Source organism: Eucyclogobius newberryi, unplaced genomic scaffold (assembly GCF_026437365.1).
Source record: "Eucyclogobius newberryi isolate DKJ021-1_F unplaced genomic scaffold, fEucNew1.0.hap1 SCAF_9, whole genome shotgun sequence".
Classification (NCBI taxonomy): Eukaryota; Metazoa; Chordata; class Actinopteri; order Gobiiformes; family Gobiidae; genus Eucyclogobius; species Eucyclogobius newberryi.
In genome coordinates this window covers 18,216,769-18,236,596 of record NW_027316532.1, presented here as the reverse complement: position 1 = coordinate 18,236,596, position 19,828 = coordinate 18,216,769, and the positions used below count along the sequence as shown (strand labels likewise).

Sequence of the window (19,828 nt, the reverse complement as noted above, 5' to 3'; positions counted from 1 at the left end):
AGGACTCTACATGTCCACGACGCAGAGGAGACAACGACAACCAGAGAGGACTCTACGTGTCCACGACGCAGAGGAGGCAACGACAACCTGAAAGTACTCTACGTGTCCACGACGCAGAGGAGGCGACGACAACCTGAGAGGACTCTACGTGTCCACGATGCAGAGGAGGCGACGACAACCCAAGAGGACTCTACGTGTTCATGACGCAGAGGAGGCGACGACAACCCGAGAGGACTCTACGTGTCCACGATGCAGAGGAGGCGACGACAACCCGAGAGGACTCTACGTGTCCACGACGCAGAGGAGGCGACGACAACCAGAGAGGACTCTACGTGTCCACGACGCAGAGGAGGCGACAACAACCAGAGAGGACTCTACGTGTCCACGACGCAGAGGAGGCAACGACAACCTGAAAGGACTCTACGTGTCCACGACGCAGAGGAAGCTACGACAACCTGAGAGGACTCTACGTTTCCACGATGCAGAGGAGGCGACGACAACCCAAGAGGACTCTACGTGTTCATGACGCAGAGGAGGCGACGACAATCTGAGAGGACTCTATGTGTTCACGACGCAGAAGAGGCGACGACAACCCGAGAGGACTCTACGTGTCCACGACGCAGGACTCTACGTGTCCACAACGCAGGACTCTACGTGTCCACGACGCAGAGGAGGCGACAACAACCCGAGAGAACTCTATGTGTCCACGACGCAGGACTCTACGTGTCCACGACGTAGAGGAGGCGACAACAACCCGAGAGGACTCTACGTGTCCACGACGTAGAGGAGGCGATGACAACCCGAGAGGACGCTACGTGTCCACGACGCAGAGGAGGCGACGACAACCCGAGAGGACTCTACGTGTCCACGACGTAGAGGAGGCGACGACAACCCGAGAGGACTCTACGTGTCCACGACGCAGGACTCTACTTGTCCACGACTTAGAGGAGGCGACGACAACCCGAGAGGATTCTACGTGTCCACGACGTAGAAGAGGCGACGACAACCCGAGAGGACTCTACGTGTCCACGACGCAGAGGAGGCGACGACAACAACCCGAGAGGACTCTACATGTCCACGACGCAGAGGAGGCGACGACAACCAGAGAGGACTCTACGTGTCCACGAGGCAGAGGAGGCGACAACAACCAGAGAGGACTCTACGTGTCCACGACGCAGAGGAGGCGACGACCACCAGAGAGGACTCTACGTGTCCACGACGCAGAGGAGGCGACGACAACCTGAGAGGACTCTACGTGTCCACGACGCAGAGGAGGCAACAACAACCCAAGAGGACTCTACGTGTCCACGACGCAGACGAGGCGACGACAACCCGAGAGGACTCTAAGTGTCCACGACGCAGAGGAGGCGACGACAACCAGAGAGGACTCTACGTGTCCATGATGCAGAGGAGGCGACGACAACCCGAGAGGACTCTACGTGTCCACGACGCAGAGGAGGCGACGACAACCAGAGAGGACTCTACGTGTCCACGACGCAGAGGAGGCGACGACAACCAGAGAGGACTCTACGTGTCCACGACGCAGAGGAGGCAACGACAACCTGAAAGGACTCTACGTGTCCACGACGCAGAGGAGGCGACGACAACCTGAGAGGACTCTACGTGTCCACGATGCAGAGGAGGCGACGACAACCCAAGAGGACTCTATGTGTTCATGACGCAGAGGAGGCGACGACAACCCGAGAGGACTCTACGTGTCCACGATGCAGAGGAGGCGACGACAACCCGAGAGGACTCTACGTGTCCACGACGCAGAGGAGGCGACGACAACCAGAGAGGACTCTACGTGTCCACGACGCAGAGGAGGCGACGACAACCAGAGAGGACTCTACGTGTCCACGACGCAGAGGAGGCTACGACAACCTGAGAGGACTCTACGTTTCCACGATGCAGAGAAGGCGACGACAACCCAAGAGCACTCTACGTGTTCATGACGCAGAGGAGGCGACGACAATCTGAGAGGACTCTATGTGTTCACGACGCAGAAGAGGCGACGACAACCCGAGAGGACTCTACGTGTCCACGACGCAGAGGAGGCGACGACAACCAGAGAGGACTCTACATGTCCACGACGCAGAGGAGACAACGACAACCAGAGAGGACTCTACGTGTCCACGACGCAGAGGAGGCAACGACAACCTGAAAGTACTCTACGTGTCCACGACGCAGAGGAGGCGACGACAACCTGAGAGGACTCTACGTGTCCACGATGCAGAGGAGGCGACGACAACCCAAGAGGACTCTACGTGTTCATGACGCAGAGGAGGCGACGACAACCCGAGAGGACTCTACGTGTCCACGATGCAGAGGAGGCGACGACAACCCGAGAGGACTCTACGTGTCCACGACGCAGAGGAGGCGACGACAACCAGAGAGGACTCTACGTGTCCACGACGCAGAGGAGGCGACAACAACCAGAGAGGACTCTACGTGTCCACGACGCAGAGGAGGCAACGACAACCAGAGAGGACTCTACATGTCCACGACGCAGAGGAGACAACGACAACCAGAGAGGACTCTACGTGTCCACGACGCAGAGGAGGCAACGACAACCTGAAAGTACTCTACGTGTCCACGACGCAGAGGAGGCGACGACAACCTGAGAGGACTCTACGTGTCCACGATGCAGAGGAGGCGACGACAACCCAAGAGGACTCTACGTGTTCATGACGCAGAGGAGGCGACGACAACCCGAGAGGACTCTACGTGTCCACGATGCAGAGGAGGCGACGACAACCCGAGAGGACTCTACGTGTCCACGACGCAGAGGAGGCGACGACAACCAGAGAGGACTCTACGTGTCCACGACGCAGAGGAGGCGACAACAACCAGAGAGGACTCTACGTGTCCACGACGCAGAGGAGGCAACGACAACCTGAAAGGACTCTACGTGTCCACGACGCAGAGGAAGCTACGACAACCTGAGAGGACTCTACGTTTCCACGATGCAGAGGAGGCGACGACAACCCAAAAGGACTCTACGTGTTCATGACGCAGAGGAGGCGACGACAATCTGAGAGGACTCTATGTGTTCACGACGCAGAAGAGGCGACGACAACCCGAGAGGACTCTACGTGTCCACGACGCAGAGGAGGCGACGACAACCCGAGAGGACTCTACGTGTCCACGACGCAGGACTCTACGTGTCCACGACGCAGAGGAGGCGACAACAACCCGAGAGAACTCTACGTGTCCACGAGGCAGGACTCTACGTGTCCACGAAGTAGAGGAGGCGACAACAACCCGAGAGAACTCTACGTGTCCACGACGTAGAGGAGGCGATGACAACCCGAGTGGATGCTACGTGTCCACGACGCAGAGGAGGCGACGACAACCCGAGAGGACTCTACGTGTCCACGACGTAGAGGAGGCGACGACAACCCGAGAGGACTCTACGTGTCCACGACGCAGGACTCTACTTGTCCACGACGCAGAGGAGGCGACGACAACCCGAGAGGATTCTACGTGTCCACGACGTAGAGGAGGCGACGACAACCCGAGAGGACTCTACGTGTCCACGACGCAGAGGAGGCGACGACAACAACCCGAGAGGACTCTACATGTCCACGACGCAGAGGAGGCGACGACAACCAGAGAGGACTCTACGTGTCCACGAGGCAGAGGAGGCGACGACAACAACCCGAGAGGACTCTACATGTCCACGACGCAGAGGAGGCGACGACAACCAGAGAGGACTCTACGTGTCCACGACGCAGAGGAGGCGACGACAACCTGAAAGGACTCTACGTGTCCACGACGCAGAGGAGGCGACGACAACCTGAGAGGACTCTACGTGTCCACGACGCAGAGGAGGCAACAACAACCCGAGAGGACTCTACGTGTCCACGACGCAGACGAGGCGACGACAACCCGAGAGGACTCTATGTGTCCACGACGCAGAGGAGGCGACGACAACCTGAGAGGACTCTACGTGTCCACGATGCAGAGGAGGCGACGACAACGCGAGAGGACTCTACGTGTCCACGACGCAGAGGAGGCGACGACAACCCGAGAGGATTCTACGTGTCCACGACGTAGAGGAGGCGACGACAACCCGAGAGGACTCTACGTGTCCACGACCCAGAGGAGGCGATGACAACAACTCGAGAGGACTCTACATGTCCACGACACAGAGGAGGCGACGACAACCAGAGAGGACTCTACGTGTCCACGAGGCAGAGGAGGAGACGACAACCAGAGAGGACTCTACGTGTCCACGACGCAGAGGAGGCGACGACAACCCGAGAGGACTCTACGTGTCCACGACGCAGGACTTTACGTGTCCACGACGCAGAGGAGGCGACAACAACCCGAGAGAACTCTACGTGTCCACGACGCAGGACTCTACGTGTCCACGACGTAGAGGAGGCGAACACAACCCGAGAGGACGCTACGTGTCCACGACGCAGAGGAGGCGACGACAACCCGAGAGGACTCTACGTGTCCACGACGCAGGACTCTACTTGTCCACGACGCAGAGGAGGCGACGACAACCCGAGAGGATTCTACGTGTCCACGACGTAGAGGAGGCGACGACAACCCGAGAGGACTCTACGTGTCCACGACGCAGAGGAGGCGACGACAACAACCCGAGAGGACTCTACATGTCCACGATGCAGAGGAGGCGACGACAACCCGAGAGGACTCTACGTGTCCACGACGCAGGACTCTACGTGTCCACGACGCAGAGGAGGCGACAACAACCCGAGAGAACTCTACGTGTCCACGACGTAGAGGAGGCGATGACAACCCGAGAGGACGCTACGTGTCCACGACGCAGAGGAGGCGACGACAACCCGAGAGGACTCTACGTGTCCACGACGTAGAGGAGGCGACGACAACCCGAGAGGACTCTACGTGTCCACGACGCAGGACTCTACTTGTCCACGACGCAGAGGAGGCGACGACAACCCGAGAGGATTCTACGTGTCCACGACGTAGAGGAGGCGACGACAACCCGAGAGGACTCTACGTGTCCACGACGCAGAGGAGGGGACGACAACAACCCGAGAGGACTCTACATGTCCACGACGCAGAGGAGGCGACGACAACCAGAGAGGACTCTACGTGTCCACGAGGCAGAGGAGGCGACGACAACAACCCGAGAGGACTCTACATGTCCACGACGCAGAGGAGGCGACGTCAACCAGAGAGGACTCTACGTGTCCACGACGCAGAGGAGGCGACGACAACCTGAAAGGACTCTACGTGTCCACGACGCAGAGGAGGCGACGACAACCTGAGAGGACTCTACGTGTCCACGACGCAGAGGAGGCAACAACAACCCGAGAGGACTCTACGTGTCCACGACGCAGACGAGGCGACGACAACCCGAGAGGACTCTATGTGTCCACGACGCAGAGGAGGCGACGACAACCTGAGAGGACTCTACGTGTCCACGATGCAGAGGAGGCGACGACAACCCGAGAGGACTCTACGTGTCCACGACGCAGAGGAGGCGACGACAACCAGAGAGGACTCTACGTGTCCACGACGTAGAGGAGGCGACGACAACCCGAGAGGACTCTACGTGTCCACGACGCAGAGGAGGCGACGACAACCCGAGAGGATTCTACATGTCCACGACGTAGAGGAGGCGACGACAACCCGAGAGGACTCTACGTGTCCACGACCCAGAGGAGGCGACGACAACAACCCGAGAGGACTCTACATGTCCACGACGCAGAGGAGGCGACGACAACCAGAGAGGACTCTACGTGTCCACGAGGCAGAGGAGGAGACGACAACCAGAGAGGACTCTACGTGTCCACGACGCAGAGGAGGCGACGACAACCCGAGAGGACTCTACGTGTCCACGACGCAGGACTCTACGTGTCCACGACGCAGAGGAGGCGACAACAACCCGAGAGAACTCTACGTGTCCACGACGCAGGACTCTACGTGTCCACGACGTAGAGGAGGCGAACACAACCTGAGGGGACTCTACGTGTCCACGACGTAGAGGAGGCGATGACAACCCGAGAGGACGCTACGTGTCCACGACGCAGAGGAGGCGACGACAACCCGAGAGGATTCTACGTGTCCAAGACGTAGAGGAGGCGACGACAACCCGAGAGGACTCTACGTGTCCACGACGCAGAGGAGGCGACGACAACAACCCGAGAGGACTCTACATGTCCACGATGCAGAGGAGGCGACGACAACCAGAGAGGACTCTACGTGTCCACGAGGCAGAGGAGGAGACGACAACCAGAGAGGACTCTACGTGTCCACGACGCAGAGGAAGCGACGACTTCCAGAGAGGACTCTACGTGTCCACAACGCAGAGGTGCCGACGACAACCTGAAAGGACTCTACGTGTCCACGACGCAGACGAGGCGACGACAACCCGAGACGACTCTATGTGTCCACGACGCAGAGGAGGCGACGACAGCCTGAGAGGACTCTACGTGTCCACGATGCAGAGGAGGCGACGACAACCCGAGAGGACTCTACGTGTCCACGACGCAGAGGAGGCGACGACAACCAAAGAGGACTCTATGTGTCCACGACGCAGAGGAGGGAACAACAACCCGAGAGGACTCTACGTGTCCACGACGCAGACGAGGCGACGACAACCCAAGAGGACTCTACGTGTCCACGACGCAGACGAGGCGACGACAACCCGAGAGGACTCTATGTGTCCACGACGCAGAGGAGGCGACGACAGCCTGAGAGGACTCTACGTGTCCACGACGCAGAGGAGGCGACGACAACAACCCGAGAGGACTCTACGTGTCCACGACGCAGAGGAGGCGACGACAACCAGAGAGGACTCTACGTGTCCACGACGCAGAGGAGGCGACGACAACCAGAGAGGACTCTACGTGTCCACGACGCAGAGGAGGCGACGACAACAACCCGAGAGGACTCTACGTGTCCACGACGCAGAGGAGGCGACGACAACCAGAGAGGACTCTACGTGTCCACGAGGCAGAGGAGGAGACGACAACCAGAGAGGACTCTACGTGTCCACGACGCAGAGGAGGCGACGACCACCAGAGAGGACTCTACGTGTCCACGACGCAGAGGAGGCGACGACAACCTGAAAGGACTCTACGTGTCCACGACGCAGAGGAGGCGACGACAACCTGAGAGGACTCTACGTGTCCACGACGCAGAGGAGGCAACAACAACCCGAGAGGACTCTACGTGTCCACGACGCAGACGAGGCGACGACAACCCGAGAGAACTCTATGTGTCCACGACGCAGAGGAGGCGACGACAACCTGAGAGGACTCTACGTGTCCACGATGCAGAGGAGGCGACGACAACCCGAGAGGACTCTACGTGTCCACGACGCAGAGGAGGCGACGACAACCAGAGAGGACTCTACGTGTCCACGACGTAGAGGAGGCGACGACAACCCGAGAGGACTCTACGTGTCCACGACGCAGAGGAGGCGACGACAACCCGAGAGGATTCTACGTGTCCACGACGTAGAGGAGGCAACGACAACCCGAGAGGACTCTACGTGTCCACGACGCAGAGGAGGCGACGACAACAACCCGAGAGGACTCTACATGTCCACGACGCAGAGGAGGCGACGACAACCAGAGAGGACTCTACGTGTCCACGAGGCAGAGGAGGAGACGACAACCAGAGAGGACTCTACGTGTCCACGACGCAGAGGAGGCGACGACCACCAGAGAGGACTCTACGTGTCCACGACGCAGAGGAGGCGACGACAACCCGAGAGGACTCTGTGTCCACGACGCAGAGGAAGCGACGACAACCTGAGAGGACTCTACGTTTCCACGATGCAGAGGAGGCGACGACAACCCGAGAGGACTCTACGTGTCCACGACGCAGAGGAGGCGACGACAACCAGAGAGGACTCTACGTGTCCACGACGCAGAGGAGGCGACGACAACCAGAGAGGACTCTACATGTCCACGATGCAGAGGAGGCAACGACAACCTGAAAGGACTCTACGTGTCCACGACGCAGAGGAGGCGACGACAACCTGAGAGGACTCTACGTGTCCACGACGCAGACGAGGCGACGACAACCCGAGAGGACTCTATGTGTCCACGACGCAGAGGAGGCGACGACAACCTGAGAGGACTCTACGTTTCCACGATGCAGAGGAGGCGACGAAAACCCGAGAGGACTCTACGTGTCCACGACGCAGAGGAGGCGACGACAACCAGAGAGGACTCTACGTGTCCACGACGCAGAGGAGGCGACGACAACCAGAGAGGACTCTACATGTCCACGACGCAGAGGAGGCAACGACAACCTGAAAGGACTCTACGTGTCCACGACGCAGAGGAGGCGACGACAACCTGAGAGGACTCTACGTGTCCACGACGCAGACGAGGCGACGACAACCCGAAAGGACTCTATGTGTCCACGACGCAGAGGAGGCGACGACAGCCTGAGAGGACTCTACGTGTCCACAATGCAGAGGAGGCGACGACAACCCGAGAGGACTCTACGTGTCCACGACGCAGAGGAGGCGACGACAACCAAAGAGGACTCTACTTGTCCACGACGCAGAGGAGGCAACAACAACCCGAGAGGACTCTACGTGTCCACGACGCAGACGAGGCGACGACAACCCAAGAGGACTCTACGTGTCCACGACGCAGACGAGGCGACGACAACCCGAGAGGACTCTATGTGTCCACGACGCAGAGGAGGCGACGACAGCCTGAGAGGACTCTACGTGTCCACGATGCAGAGGAGGCGACGACAACCCGAGAGGACTCTATGTGTCCACGACGCAGAGGAGGCGACGACAGCCTGAGAGGACTCTACATGTCCACGACGCAGAGGAGGCGACGACAACCAGAGAGGACTCTACGTGTCCACGACGCAGAGGAGGCGACGACAACCAGAGAGGACTCTACGTGTCCACGACGCAGAGGAGGCAACGACAACCTGAAAGTACTCTACGTGTCCACGACGCAGAGGAGGCGACGACAACCTGAGAGGACTCTACGTGACGACGACGCAGAGGAGGCAACAACAACCCGAGAGGACTCTACGTGTCCACGACGCAGACGAGGCGACGACAACCCGAGAGAACTCTACGTGTCCACGACGTAGAGGAGGCGACAACAACCCGAGAGGACTCTACGTGTCCACGACGTAGAGGAGGCGATGACAACCCGAGAGGACGCTACGTGTCCACGACGCAGAGGAGGCGACGACAACCCGAGAGGACTCTACGTGTCCACGACGTAGAGGAGGCGACGACAACCCGAGAGGACTCTACGTGTCCACGACGCAGGACTCTACGTGTCCACGAAGCAGAGGAGGCGACGACAACCCGAGAGGATTTTACGTGTCCACGACGTAGAGGAGGCGACGACAACCCGAGAGGACTCTACGTGTCCACGACGCAGAGGAGGCGACGACAACAACCCGAGAGGACTCTACATGTCCACGACGCAGAGGAGACGACGACAACCAGAGAGGACTCTACGTGTCCACGAGGCAGAGGAGGAGACGACAACAAGAGAGGACTCTACGTGTCCACGACGCAGAGGAGGCGACGACCACCAGAGAGGACTCTACGTGTCCACGACGCAGAGGAGGCGACGACAACCTGAGAGAACTCAACGTGTCCACGACGCAGAGGAGGCAACAACAAACCGAGAGGACTCTACGTGTTCACGACGCAGACGAGGCGACGACAACCCGAGAGGACTCTATGTGTCCACGACGCAGAGGAGGCGACGACAACCTGAGAGGACTCTATGTGTCCACGATGCAGAGGAGGCGACGACAACCCGAGAGGACTCTACGTGTCCACGACGCAGAGAAGGCGACGACAACCAGAGAGGACTCTACGTGTCCACGACGTAGAGGAGGCGACGACAACCCGAGAGGACTCTACGTGTCCACGACGCAGAGGAGGCGACGATAACCCGAGAGGATTCTACGTGTCCACGACGTAGAGGAGGCGACGACAACCCGAGAGGACTCTACGTGTCCACGACGCAGAGGAGGCGACGACAACAACCCAATAGGACTCTACATGTCCACGACGCAGAGAAGGCGACGACAACCAGAGAGGACTCTACGTGTCCACGAGGCAGAGGAAGAGACGACAACCAGAGATGACACTACATGTCCACGACGCAGAGGAGGCGACGACCACCAGAGAGGACTCTACGTGTCCACGACGCAGAGGAGGCGACGACAACCTGAAAGGACTCTACGTGTCCACGACGCAGAGGAGGCGACGACAACCTGAGAGGACTCTACGTGTCCACGACGCAGAGGAGGCAACAACAACCCGAGAGGACTCTACGTGTCCACGACGCAGACGAGGCGACGACAACCCGAGAGGACTCCATGTGTCCACGACGCAGAGGAGGCGACGACAGCCTGAGAGGACTCTACGTGTCCACGATGCAGAGGAGGCGACGACAACCCGAGAGGACTCTACGTGTCCACGACGCAGAGGAGGCGACGACAACCAAAGAGGACTCTACGTGTCCACGACGCAGAGGAGGCAACAACAACCCGATAGGACTCTACGTGTCCACGACGCAGACGAGGCGACGACAACCCGAGAGGACTCTATGTGTCCACGACGCAGAGGAGGCGACCACAGCCTGAGAGGACTCTACGTGTCCACGATGCAGAGGAGGCGACGACAACCCGAGAGGACTCTACGTGTCCACGACGCAGAGGAGGCGACGACAACCAGAGAGGACTCTACGTGTCCACGACGCAGAGGAGGCGACGACAACCAGAGAGGACTCTACGTGTCCAAGACGCAGAGGAGGCAACGACAACCTGAAAGTACTCTACGTGTCCACGACGCAGAGGAGGCGACGACAACCTGAGAGGACTCTACGTGTCCACGACGCAGAGGAGGCGACAACAACCCGAGAGGACTCTACGTGTCCACGACGCAGACGAGGCGACGACAACCCGAGAGGACTCTACGTGTCCACGACGCAGGACTCTACGTGTCCACGACGTAGAGGAGGTGACAACAACCAGAGGGGACTCTACGTGTCCACGACGTAGAGGAGGCGATGACAACCCGAGAGGACGCTACGTGTCCACGACGCAGAGGAGGCGACGACAACCCGAGAGGACTCTACGTGTCCACGACGTAGAGGAGGCGACGACAACCCGAGAGGACTCTACGTGTCCACGACGCAGGACTCTACGTGTCCACGACGCAGAGGAGGCGACGACAACCTGAGAGGATTTTACGTGTCCACGACGTAGAGGAGGCGACGACAACCCGAGAGGACTCTACGTGTCCACGACGCAGAGGAGGCGACGACAACAACCCGAGAGGACTCTACATGTCCACGATGCAGAGGAGGCGACGACAACCAGAGAGGACTCTACGTGTCCACGACGCAGAGGAGGCGACGACAACCAGAGAGGACTCTACGTGTCCACGACGCAGAGGAGGCAACGACAACCTGAAAGGACTCTACGTGTCCACGACGCAGAGGAGGCGACGACAACCTGAGAGGACTCTACGTGTTCATGACGCAGAGGAGGCGACGACAACCTGAGAGGATTTTACGTGTCCACGACGTAGAGGAGGCGACGACAACCCGAGAGGACTCTACGTGTCCACGACGCAGAGGAGGCGACGACAACAACCCGAGAGGACTCTACGTGTCCACGATGCAGAGGAGGCGACGACAACCAGAGAGGACTCTACGTGTCCACGACGCAGAGGAGGCGACGACCACCAGAGAGGATTCTACGTGTCCACGACGTAGAGGAGGCGACGACAACCCGAGAGGACTCTACGTGTCCACGACGCAGAGGAGGTGACGACAACAACCCGAGAGGACTCTACATGTCCACGACGCAGAGGAGGCGACGACAACCAGAGAGGACTCTACGTGTCCACGAGGCAGAGGAGGCGACGACAACCAGAGAGGACTCTACGTGTCCACGACGCAGAGGAGGCGACGACCACCAGAGAGGACTCTACGTGTCCACGACGCAGAGGAGGCGACGACAACCTGAGAGGACTCTACGTGTCCACGACGCAGAGGAGGCAACAACAACCCGAGAGGACTCTACGTGTCCACGACGCAGACGAGGCGACGACAACCCGAGAGGACTCTATGTGTCCACGACGCAGAGGAGGCGACGACAACCTGAGAGGACTCTACGTGTCCACGATGCAGGGGAGGCGACGACAACCCGAGAGGACTCTACATGTCCACGACGCAGAGGAGGCGACGACAACCAGAGAGGACTCTACGTGTCCACGACGCAGAGGAGGCGACAACAACCCGAGAGGACTCTACGTGTCCACGACGCAGACGAGGCGACGACAACCCGAGAGGACTCTACGTGTCCACGACGCAGGACTCTACGTGTCCACGACGTAGAGGAGGCGACAACAACCCGAGAGGACTCTACGTGTCCACGACGTAGAGGAGGCGATGACAACCCGAGAGGACGCTACCTGTCCACGACGCAGAGGAGGCGACGACAACCCGAGAGGACTCTACGTGTCCACGACGTAGAGGAGGCGACGACAACCCGAGAGGACTCTACGTGTCCACGACGCAGGACTCTACGTGTCCACGACGCAGAGGAGGCGACGACAACCTGAGAGGACTTTACGTGTCCACGACGTAGAGGAGGCGACGACAACCCGAGAGGACTCTACGTGTCCACGACGCAGAGGAGGCGACGACAACAACCCGAGAGGACTCTACATGTCCACGATGCAGAGGAGGCGACGACAACCAGAGAGGACTCTACGTGTCCACGACGCAGAGGAGGCGACGACAACCAGAGAGGACTCTACGTGTCCACGACGCAGAGGAGGCAACGACAACCTGAAAGGACTCTACGTGTCCACGACGCAGAGGAGGCGACGACAACCTGAGAGGACTCTACGTGTTCATGACGCAGAGGAGGCGACGACAACCTGAGAGGATTTTACGTGTCCACGACGTAGAGGAGGCGACGACAACCCGAGAGGACTCTACGTGTCCACGACGCAGAGGAGGCGACGACAACAACCCGAGAGGACTCTACGTGTCCACGATGCAGAGGAGGCGACGACAACCAGAGAGGACTCTACGTGTCCACGACGCAGAGGAGGCGACGACCACCAGAGAGGATTCTACGTGTCCACGACGTAGAGGAGGCGACGACAACCCGAGAGGACTCTACGTGTCCACGACGCAGAGGAGGTGACGACAACAACCCGAGAGGACTCTACATGTCCACGACGCAGAGGAGGCGACGACAACCAGAGAGGACTCTACGTGTCCACGAGGCAGAGGAGGCGACGACAACCAGAGAGGACTCTACGTGTCCACGACGCAGAGGAGGCGACGACCACCAGAGAGGACTCTACGTGTCCACGACGCAGAGGAGGCGACGACAACCTGAGAGGACTCTACGTGTCCACGACGCAGAGGAGGCAACAACAACCCGAGAGGACTCTACGTGTCCACGACGCAGACGAGGCGACGACAACCCGAGAGGACTCTATGTGTCCACGACGCAGAGGAGGCGACGACAACCTGAGAGGACTCTACGTGTCCACGATGCAGGGGAGGCGACGACAACCCGAGAGGACTCTACATGTCCACGACGCAGAGGAGGCGACGACAACCAGAGAGGACTCTACGTGTCCACGAGGCAGAGGAGGAGACGACAACCAGAGGACTCGACGTGTCCACGACGCAGAGGAGGCGACGACAACCTGAGAGGACTCTACGTGTCCACGACGCAGAGGAGGCGACGACAACCTGAGAGGACTCTACGTGTCCACGATGCAGAGGAGGCGACGACAACCCGAGAGGACTCTACGTGTTCATGACGCAGAGGAGGCGACGACAACCCGAGAGGACTCTACGTGTCCACGATGCAGAGGAGGCGGTGACAACCCGAGAGGACTCTACGTGTCCACGACACAGAGGAGGCGAGGACAACCCGAGAGGACTCTACGTGTCCACGATGCAGAGGAGGCGACGACAACCAGAGAGGACTCTACGTGTCCACGACGCAGAGGAGGCGACGACAACCAGAGAGGACTCTACGTGTCCACGACGCAGAGGAGGCGACGACAACCAGAGAGGACTCTACGTGTCCACGACGCAGAGGAGGCGACGACAACCAGAGAGGACTCTACGTGTCCACGACGCAGAGGAGGCAACGACAACCTGAAAGGACTCTACGTGTCCACGACGCAGAGGAGGCGACGACAACCAGAGAGGACTCTACGTGTCCACGACGCAGAGGAGGCGACGACAACCAGAGAGGACTCTACGTGTCCACGACTCAGAGGAGGAAACGACAACCTGAAAGGACTCTACGTGTCCACGACGCAGAGGAGGCGACGACAACCTGAGAGGACTCTACGTGTCCACGACGCAGAGGAGGCGACGACAACCCGAGAGGACTCTACGTGTCCACGATGCAGAGGAGGCGACGACAACCAGAGAGGACTCTACGTGTCCACGACGCAGAGGAGGCGACGACAACCAGAGAGGACTCTACGTGTCCACGACGCAGAGGAGGCGACGACAACCAGAGAGGACTCTACGTGTCCACGACGCAGAGGAGGCAACGACAACCTGAAAGGACTCTACGTGTCCACGACGCAGAGGAGGCGACGACAACCTGAGAGGACTCTACGTGTTCATGACGCAGAGGAGGCGACGACAACCTGAGAGGATTTTACGTGTCCACGGCGTAGAGGAGGCGACGACAACCCGAGAGGACTCTACGTGTCCACGACGCAGAGGAGGCGACGACAACAACCCGAGAGGACTCTACATGTCCACGACGCAGAGGAGGCGACGACAACCAGAGAGGACTCTACGTGTCCACGAGGCAGAGGAGGCGACGACAACCAGAGAGGACTCTACGTGTCCACGACGCAGAGGAGGCGACGACCACCAGAGAGGACTCTACGTGTCCACGACGCAGAGGAGGCGACGACAACCTGAGAGGACTCTACGTGTCCACGACGCAGAGGAGGCAACAACAACCCGAGAGGACTCTACGTGTCCACGACGCAGACGAGGCGACGACAACCCGAGAGGACTCTATGTGTCCACGACGCAGAGGAGGCGACGACAACCTGAGAGGACTCTACGTGTCCACGATGCAGAGGAGGCGACGACAACCCGAGAGGACTCTACATGTCCACGACGCAGAGGAGGCGACGACAACCAGAGAGGACTCTACGTGTCCACGAGGCAGAGGAGGAGACGACAACCAGAGAGGACTCTACGTGTCCACGACGCAGAGGAGGCGACGACCACCAGAGAGGACTCTACGTGTCCACGACGCAGAGGAGGCGACGACAACCTGAAAGGACTCTACGTGTCCACGACGCAGAGGAGGCGACGACAACCTGAGAGGACTCTACGTGTCCACGACGCAGAGGAGGCAACAACAACCCGAGAGGACTCTACGTGTTCATGACGCAGAGGAGGCGAGGACAACCCGAGAGGACTCTATGTGTCCACGATGCAGAGGAGGCGACGACAACCCGAGAGGACTCTACGTGTCCACGACGCGAGGAGGCGACGACAACCAGAGAGGACTCTACGTGTCCACGACGCAGAGGAGGCAACGACAACCAGAGAGGACTCTACGTGTCCACGACGCGAGGAGGCGACGACAACCAGAGAGGACTCTACGTGTCCACGACGCAGAGGAGGCAACGACAACCTGAAAGGACTCTACGTGTCCACGACGCAGAGGAGGCGACGACAACCTGAGAGGACTCTACGTGTCCACGATGCAGAGGAGGCGACGACAACCCAAGAGGACTCTACGTGTTCATGACGCAGAGGAGGCGACGACAACCCGAGAGGACTCTACGTGTCCACGATGCAGAGGAGGCGACGACAACCCGAGAGGACTCTACGTGTCCACGACGCAGAGGAGGCGACGACAACCAGAGAGGACTCTACGTGTTCATGACGCAGAGGAGGCGAGGACAACCCGAGAGGACTCTACGTGTCCACGATGCAGAGGAGGCGACGACAACCAGAGAGGACTCTACGTGTCCACGACGCAGAGGAGGCGACGACAACCAGAGAGGACTCTACGTGTCCACGACGCAGAGGAGGCGACGACAACCAGAGAGGACTCTACGTGTCCACGACGCAGAGGAGGCAACGACAACCTGAAAGGACTCTACGTGTCCACGACGCAGAGGAGGCGACGACAACCTGAGAGGACTCTACGTGTCCACGACGCAGAGGAGGCGACGACAACCCGAGAGGACTCTACGTGTCCACGACGCAGAGGAGGCGACGACAACCAGAGAGGACTCTACGTGTCCACGACGCAGAAGAGGCGACGACAACCAGAGAGGACTCTACGTGTCCACGACGCAGAGGAGGCGACGACAACCAGAGAGGACTCTACGTGTCCACGACGCAGAGGAGGCAACGACAACCTGAAAGGACTCTACGTGTCCACGACGCAGAGGAGGCGACGACAACCTGAGAGGACTCTACGTGTTCATGACGCAGAGGAGGCGACGACAACCTGAGAGGACTCTATGTGTTCACGACGCAGAAGAGGCGACGACAACCCGAGAGGACTCTACGTGTCCACGATGCAGAGGAGGCGACGACAACCCAAGAGGACTCTACGTGTTCATGACGCAGAGGAGGCGACGACAACCTGAGAGGACTCTATGTGTTCACGACGCAGAGGAGGCGACGACAACCTGAAAGGACTCTACGTGTCCACGACGCAGAGGAGGCCTCACTTGCTTTGTCGTTGCTGTTTTGTCTCTTTGTGCGTTTGTCTACAGATCTAACCACACGTGTGCACATGTTGACTTCATCTCTGTGTAATAGTACTTATTGTAGCTACATGCTAAGCTAATCACAGTGTAATAGTACTTATTGTAGCTACATGCTAAGCTAATCACAGTGTAATAGTACTTATTGGAGCTACATGCTAAGCTAATACGTGTGCTAATGCTTTATTTGTTTGTTGCCAGATAATTCATGCTTTTGTCAGGCGATGGTTCTCGAACGTTTCCCACCAAGAAACACCAGGAATATACTTGTCCTGGTTTAGCCCGGACAAGTATTTGCGATACTAGTTGTGAACAAGGACCTGCCCAAAAGAGGTCGAAAATGCGGATTAGCAAATACTACAGAGAAACGCCAAGGCATCTGTCAACTCCAGAGAGTGAAGGCCCCGATGAAGCTGAGGAAACGGCCCCAGGGAACAAAAGGCAAAAAGGCGAGACGGACCTGCAGTGCACCACGATGGGCCCGCTGAACAGGTTCTTGAAGGCGTTGACGCGCCGCCTCAGCTTGAGCAGCAGGTGGGGCTCTCCAGGAACGCCGTGGTCGGGCCAGCTCAGGAACTGGATGTGGGTCACCTCACGCTCGCAGTTCTTCTCCCGCTTCTGCAACGAACACGGCACAAAGAAACAAAGAAACATAAAGACTTCCTGAAGTTGAAGGTCTCTCATTCCGTTTCAAAGCTTATGGACCTCTTTTGGCTAAAGCTCGTGACTTAATGTAGTGGAGACTGAAGGACAATTAATTTCACCCGATGCAGTTCTAGAAGATGAGATTGTGGTAAAACAAAGCTCAGATCAAAGTCTAGCGTGAGTAACAGAAATGGGGCAGTGGTTTGTTGGCGTCTCTTGAAAGGTTTCGAACCCTTTGCTACGACCTCGCCGTGGTTTCATCGAGAGGAGGCACGAGACACGCTGGAGGTTCTATGTCTTTGAGTTTGACCCGGGAACATGTAGGAGCTGAAGGACGAGTAAAGAAATGTTGTGTACTTAGGATTCCGGGATGATAAGTCGAGGTTCCAACTGTCATTCATGTGTTTTTTATCCGGGAATTTGATGTAACCAGTGATACAATGACAGATTCTGCTCTCGTTTCATAGCTTAACAGTATGTTTTGTTGTTTTTTAGCCTTCTCAAAAGCTAACGTTAGCTTGTCATTTGTTTTGTGAGAACATCGTACTATTTTTACTTCAGCTTGCTAACGTTACAGCTTCTTGTCGGGTTTTTCTTGCACAAATCTGTCCCTCTTATCTCTGCGACAACTGACAGTAAACCGCTGAACGCAGTAACGCTTCGTCAAAGAGCTCAGATGTTTAAGATAAATGGTCATATGTTTGCGCTTGTTTTCCAATGGGCTTTTGGAAAATAAACTACGCTAAACTGACCTAGAACCAACAATAACTCATCATCTAAGACAGGCATGTCCAAACTAAGGCCCGGGGGCCAAAAGCGGCCCTCAGACCAATTTTTGTTGGCCCTCCGGCTTCCTGCTAAGTTTGTCCAAACAACAAAAAGTTGTACTTTTTACTGTAAAATTTAAAAAAATCAAGCATTTTGATGTTATACCAACCTAATATTAATGTTCTATGTATTATTAAAGGTGTGACGGCTCATGGAAACTATGTCAAATGTATTCAACAAATTCAACATTTTTTTTTCTGGCTCTCAGCCCCGTAGAAGTTTCAAAATGCATCCCTCAGTGAAAAAAGTTTGGAAACCCCTGATCTAAGACAACCATTAAAAACAGTACATTTCTATCAGATGGAGAACCTTGATGTCGATGTTTTTTGTTTGTTTTGCGAGATAAATTATAGCGTTTGCCAATATTGCCGTTCTCTGCGGAGGAGCTTATGTTGAGAAACCTTTCACTAGAGCCACTGCTCCTCTACTGCGGTACCTCCTGTCCAAGTACCAACCAGGTCCAACCCTGCTTCGCTTCTGAGATCATAAATCGCGCAACGACGCTTCAAACTCCCGAGAAGGTGCCGTGTTCGAGTGCCCGGCGACACGAGGCCTGTCCTTGTGGCGTTTGCATGTTCTACGATGGTATCTAAAGTTTAGATGAGGTTTGCTGATTTCCCCCGTGCTGTTTCGGTGTTTGCCGTGCGGACTCACGTTGGTCAGGCCGAGGTGGCGGATGGTGTAGTCAGGGCACTGGTCCTCGGAGGTCACTTTGACCACGAACTCCTCAAAGATCTCAGCCCCTCGCTCCACGCTGGGCCAGTACTCTGCACACTTGGGCTGGAAACCACAGCAACACAAACGAACGGTCATTTAGTTTGATCGCCATGGTAATCGGACCGGTCAAAACCAAAATGAATATGTTATAAAAAGTCATTACTGAGGACCAAAAGTATTAGATTTACTGATATTTTTTTTACAAAAACGCGATGCAAGCTCCAAATGAATTTTAATTATACATTTTTCATCAGAGCCTCTCGTAAAGAACTAAGAATAAATAGATATAAATTGAGAAAAATATTTTTGACTGAATACATTTTTGTTGTTAAATTGACTTAAACTTTACTAACTCAAAGCAACATTTTATTACATTTATTTGTTGTTAAACGAACACTATTCAAGTGAGAAACCAGCAAAAAATGAAAAAGTCAAATTTTCTATTGTAAAAAAATATATGAATATTTGCTTTTGCCATCAGTAAAAAAAAACTTTTTTTTGTGGATTCCTGGGTTTCTGAGTTCTGAAAAATACGGCCATTAAAATAAACAATAAAAACAAAAAATAAATTAAATTTGAAAATGTGAAAATTCAAAATGGCCCCTAAAAACCTAATGAATCCCATGAAAACAATTCCAAACAAAGTCATCAGATTAGTTTAAAGCAATTTTATAACTGTGATATAAAATATTATTGGCATAAATTTAAAAATAAAATAAATAAATGGAGCTCACCCGGTTTCCCTCCTCGCAGCGCGTTACCATGACAATGACAGATGATTTTTGCTCCCAAACCATTCGCCAGAAATCGGTAATCGTCTCCTCCTTTGGTCCTGCAACACAAATAATGTTGATAATCTTTATTTGGACAGTACAGACT

General features: G+C 56.7%; 1 protein-coding gene across 1 annotated transcript in view; it reads right to left on the bottom strand.

Annotated features, from left to right (window-relative positions):
• The window catches only part of ptprc (protein tyrosine phosphatase receptor type C), a 75,206-nt gene that overhangs the window by 35,276 nt on the left and 20,102 nt on the right, over positions 1-19,828 (bottom strand). The window contains exons 19-21 of the mRNA XM_072438114.1: positions 19,684-19,781; positions 18,887-19,012; positions 17,220-17,377 (exon numbers count right to left, since the gene is read on the bottom strand). Of these exons, the coding sequence (XP_072294215.1) occupies positions 17,220-17,377; positions 18,887-19,012; positions 19,684-19,781 (382 nt within the window). The remainder of the gene's footprint in view (positions 1-17,219; positions 17,378-18,886; positions 19,013-19,683; positions 19,782-19,828) is intronic.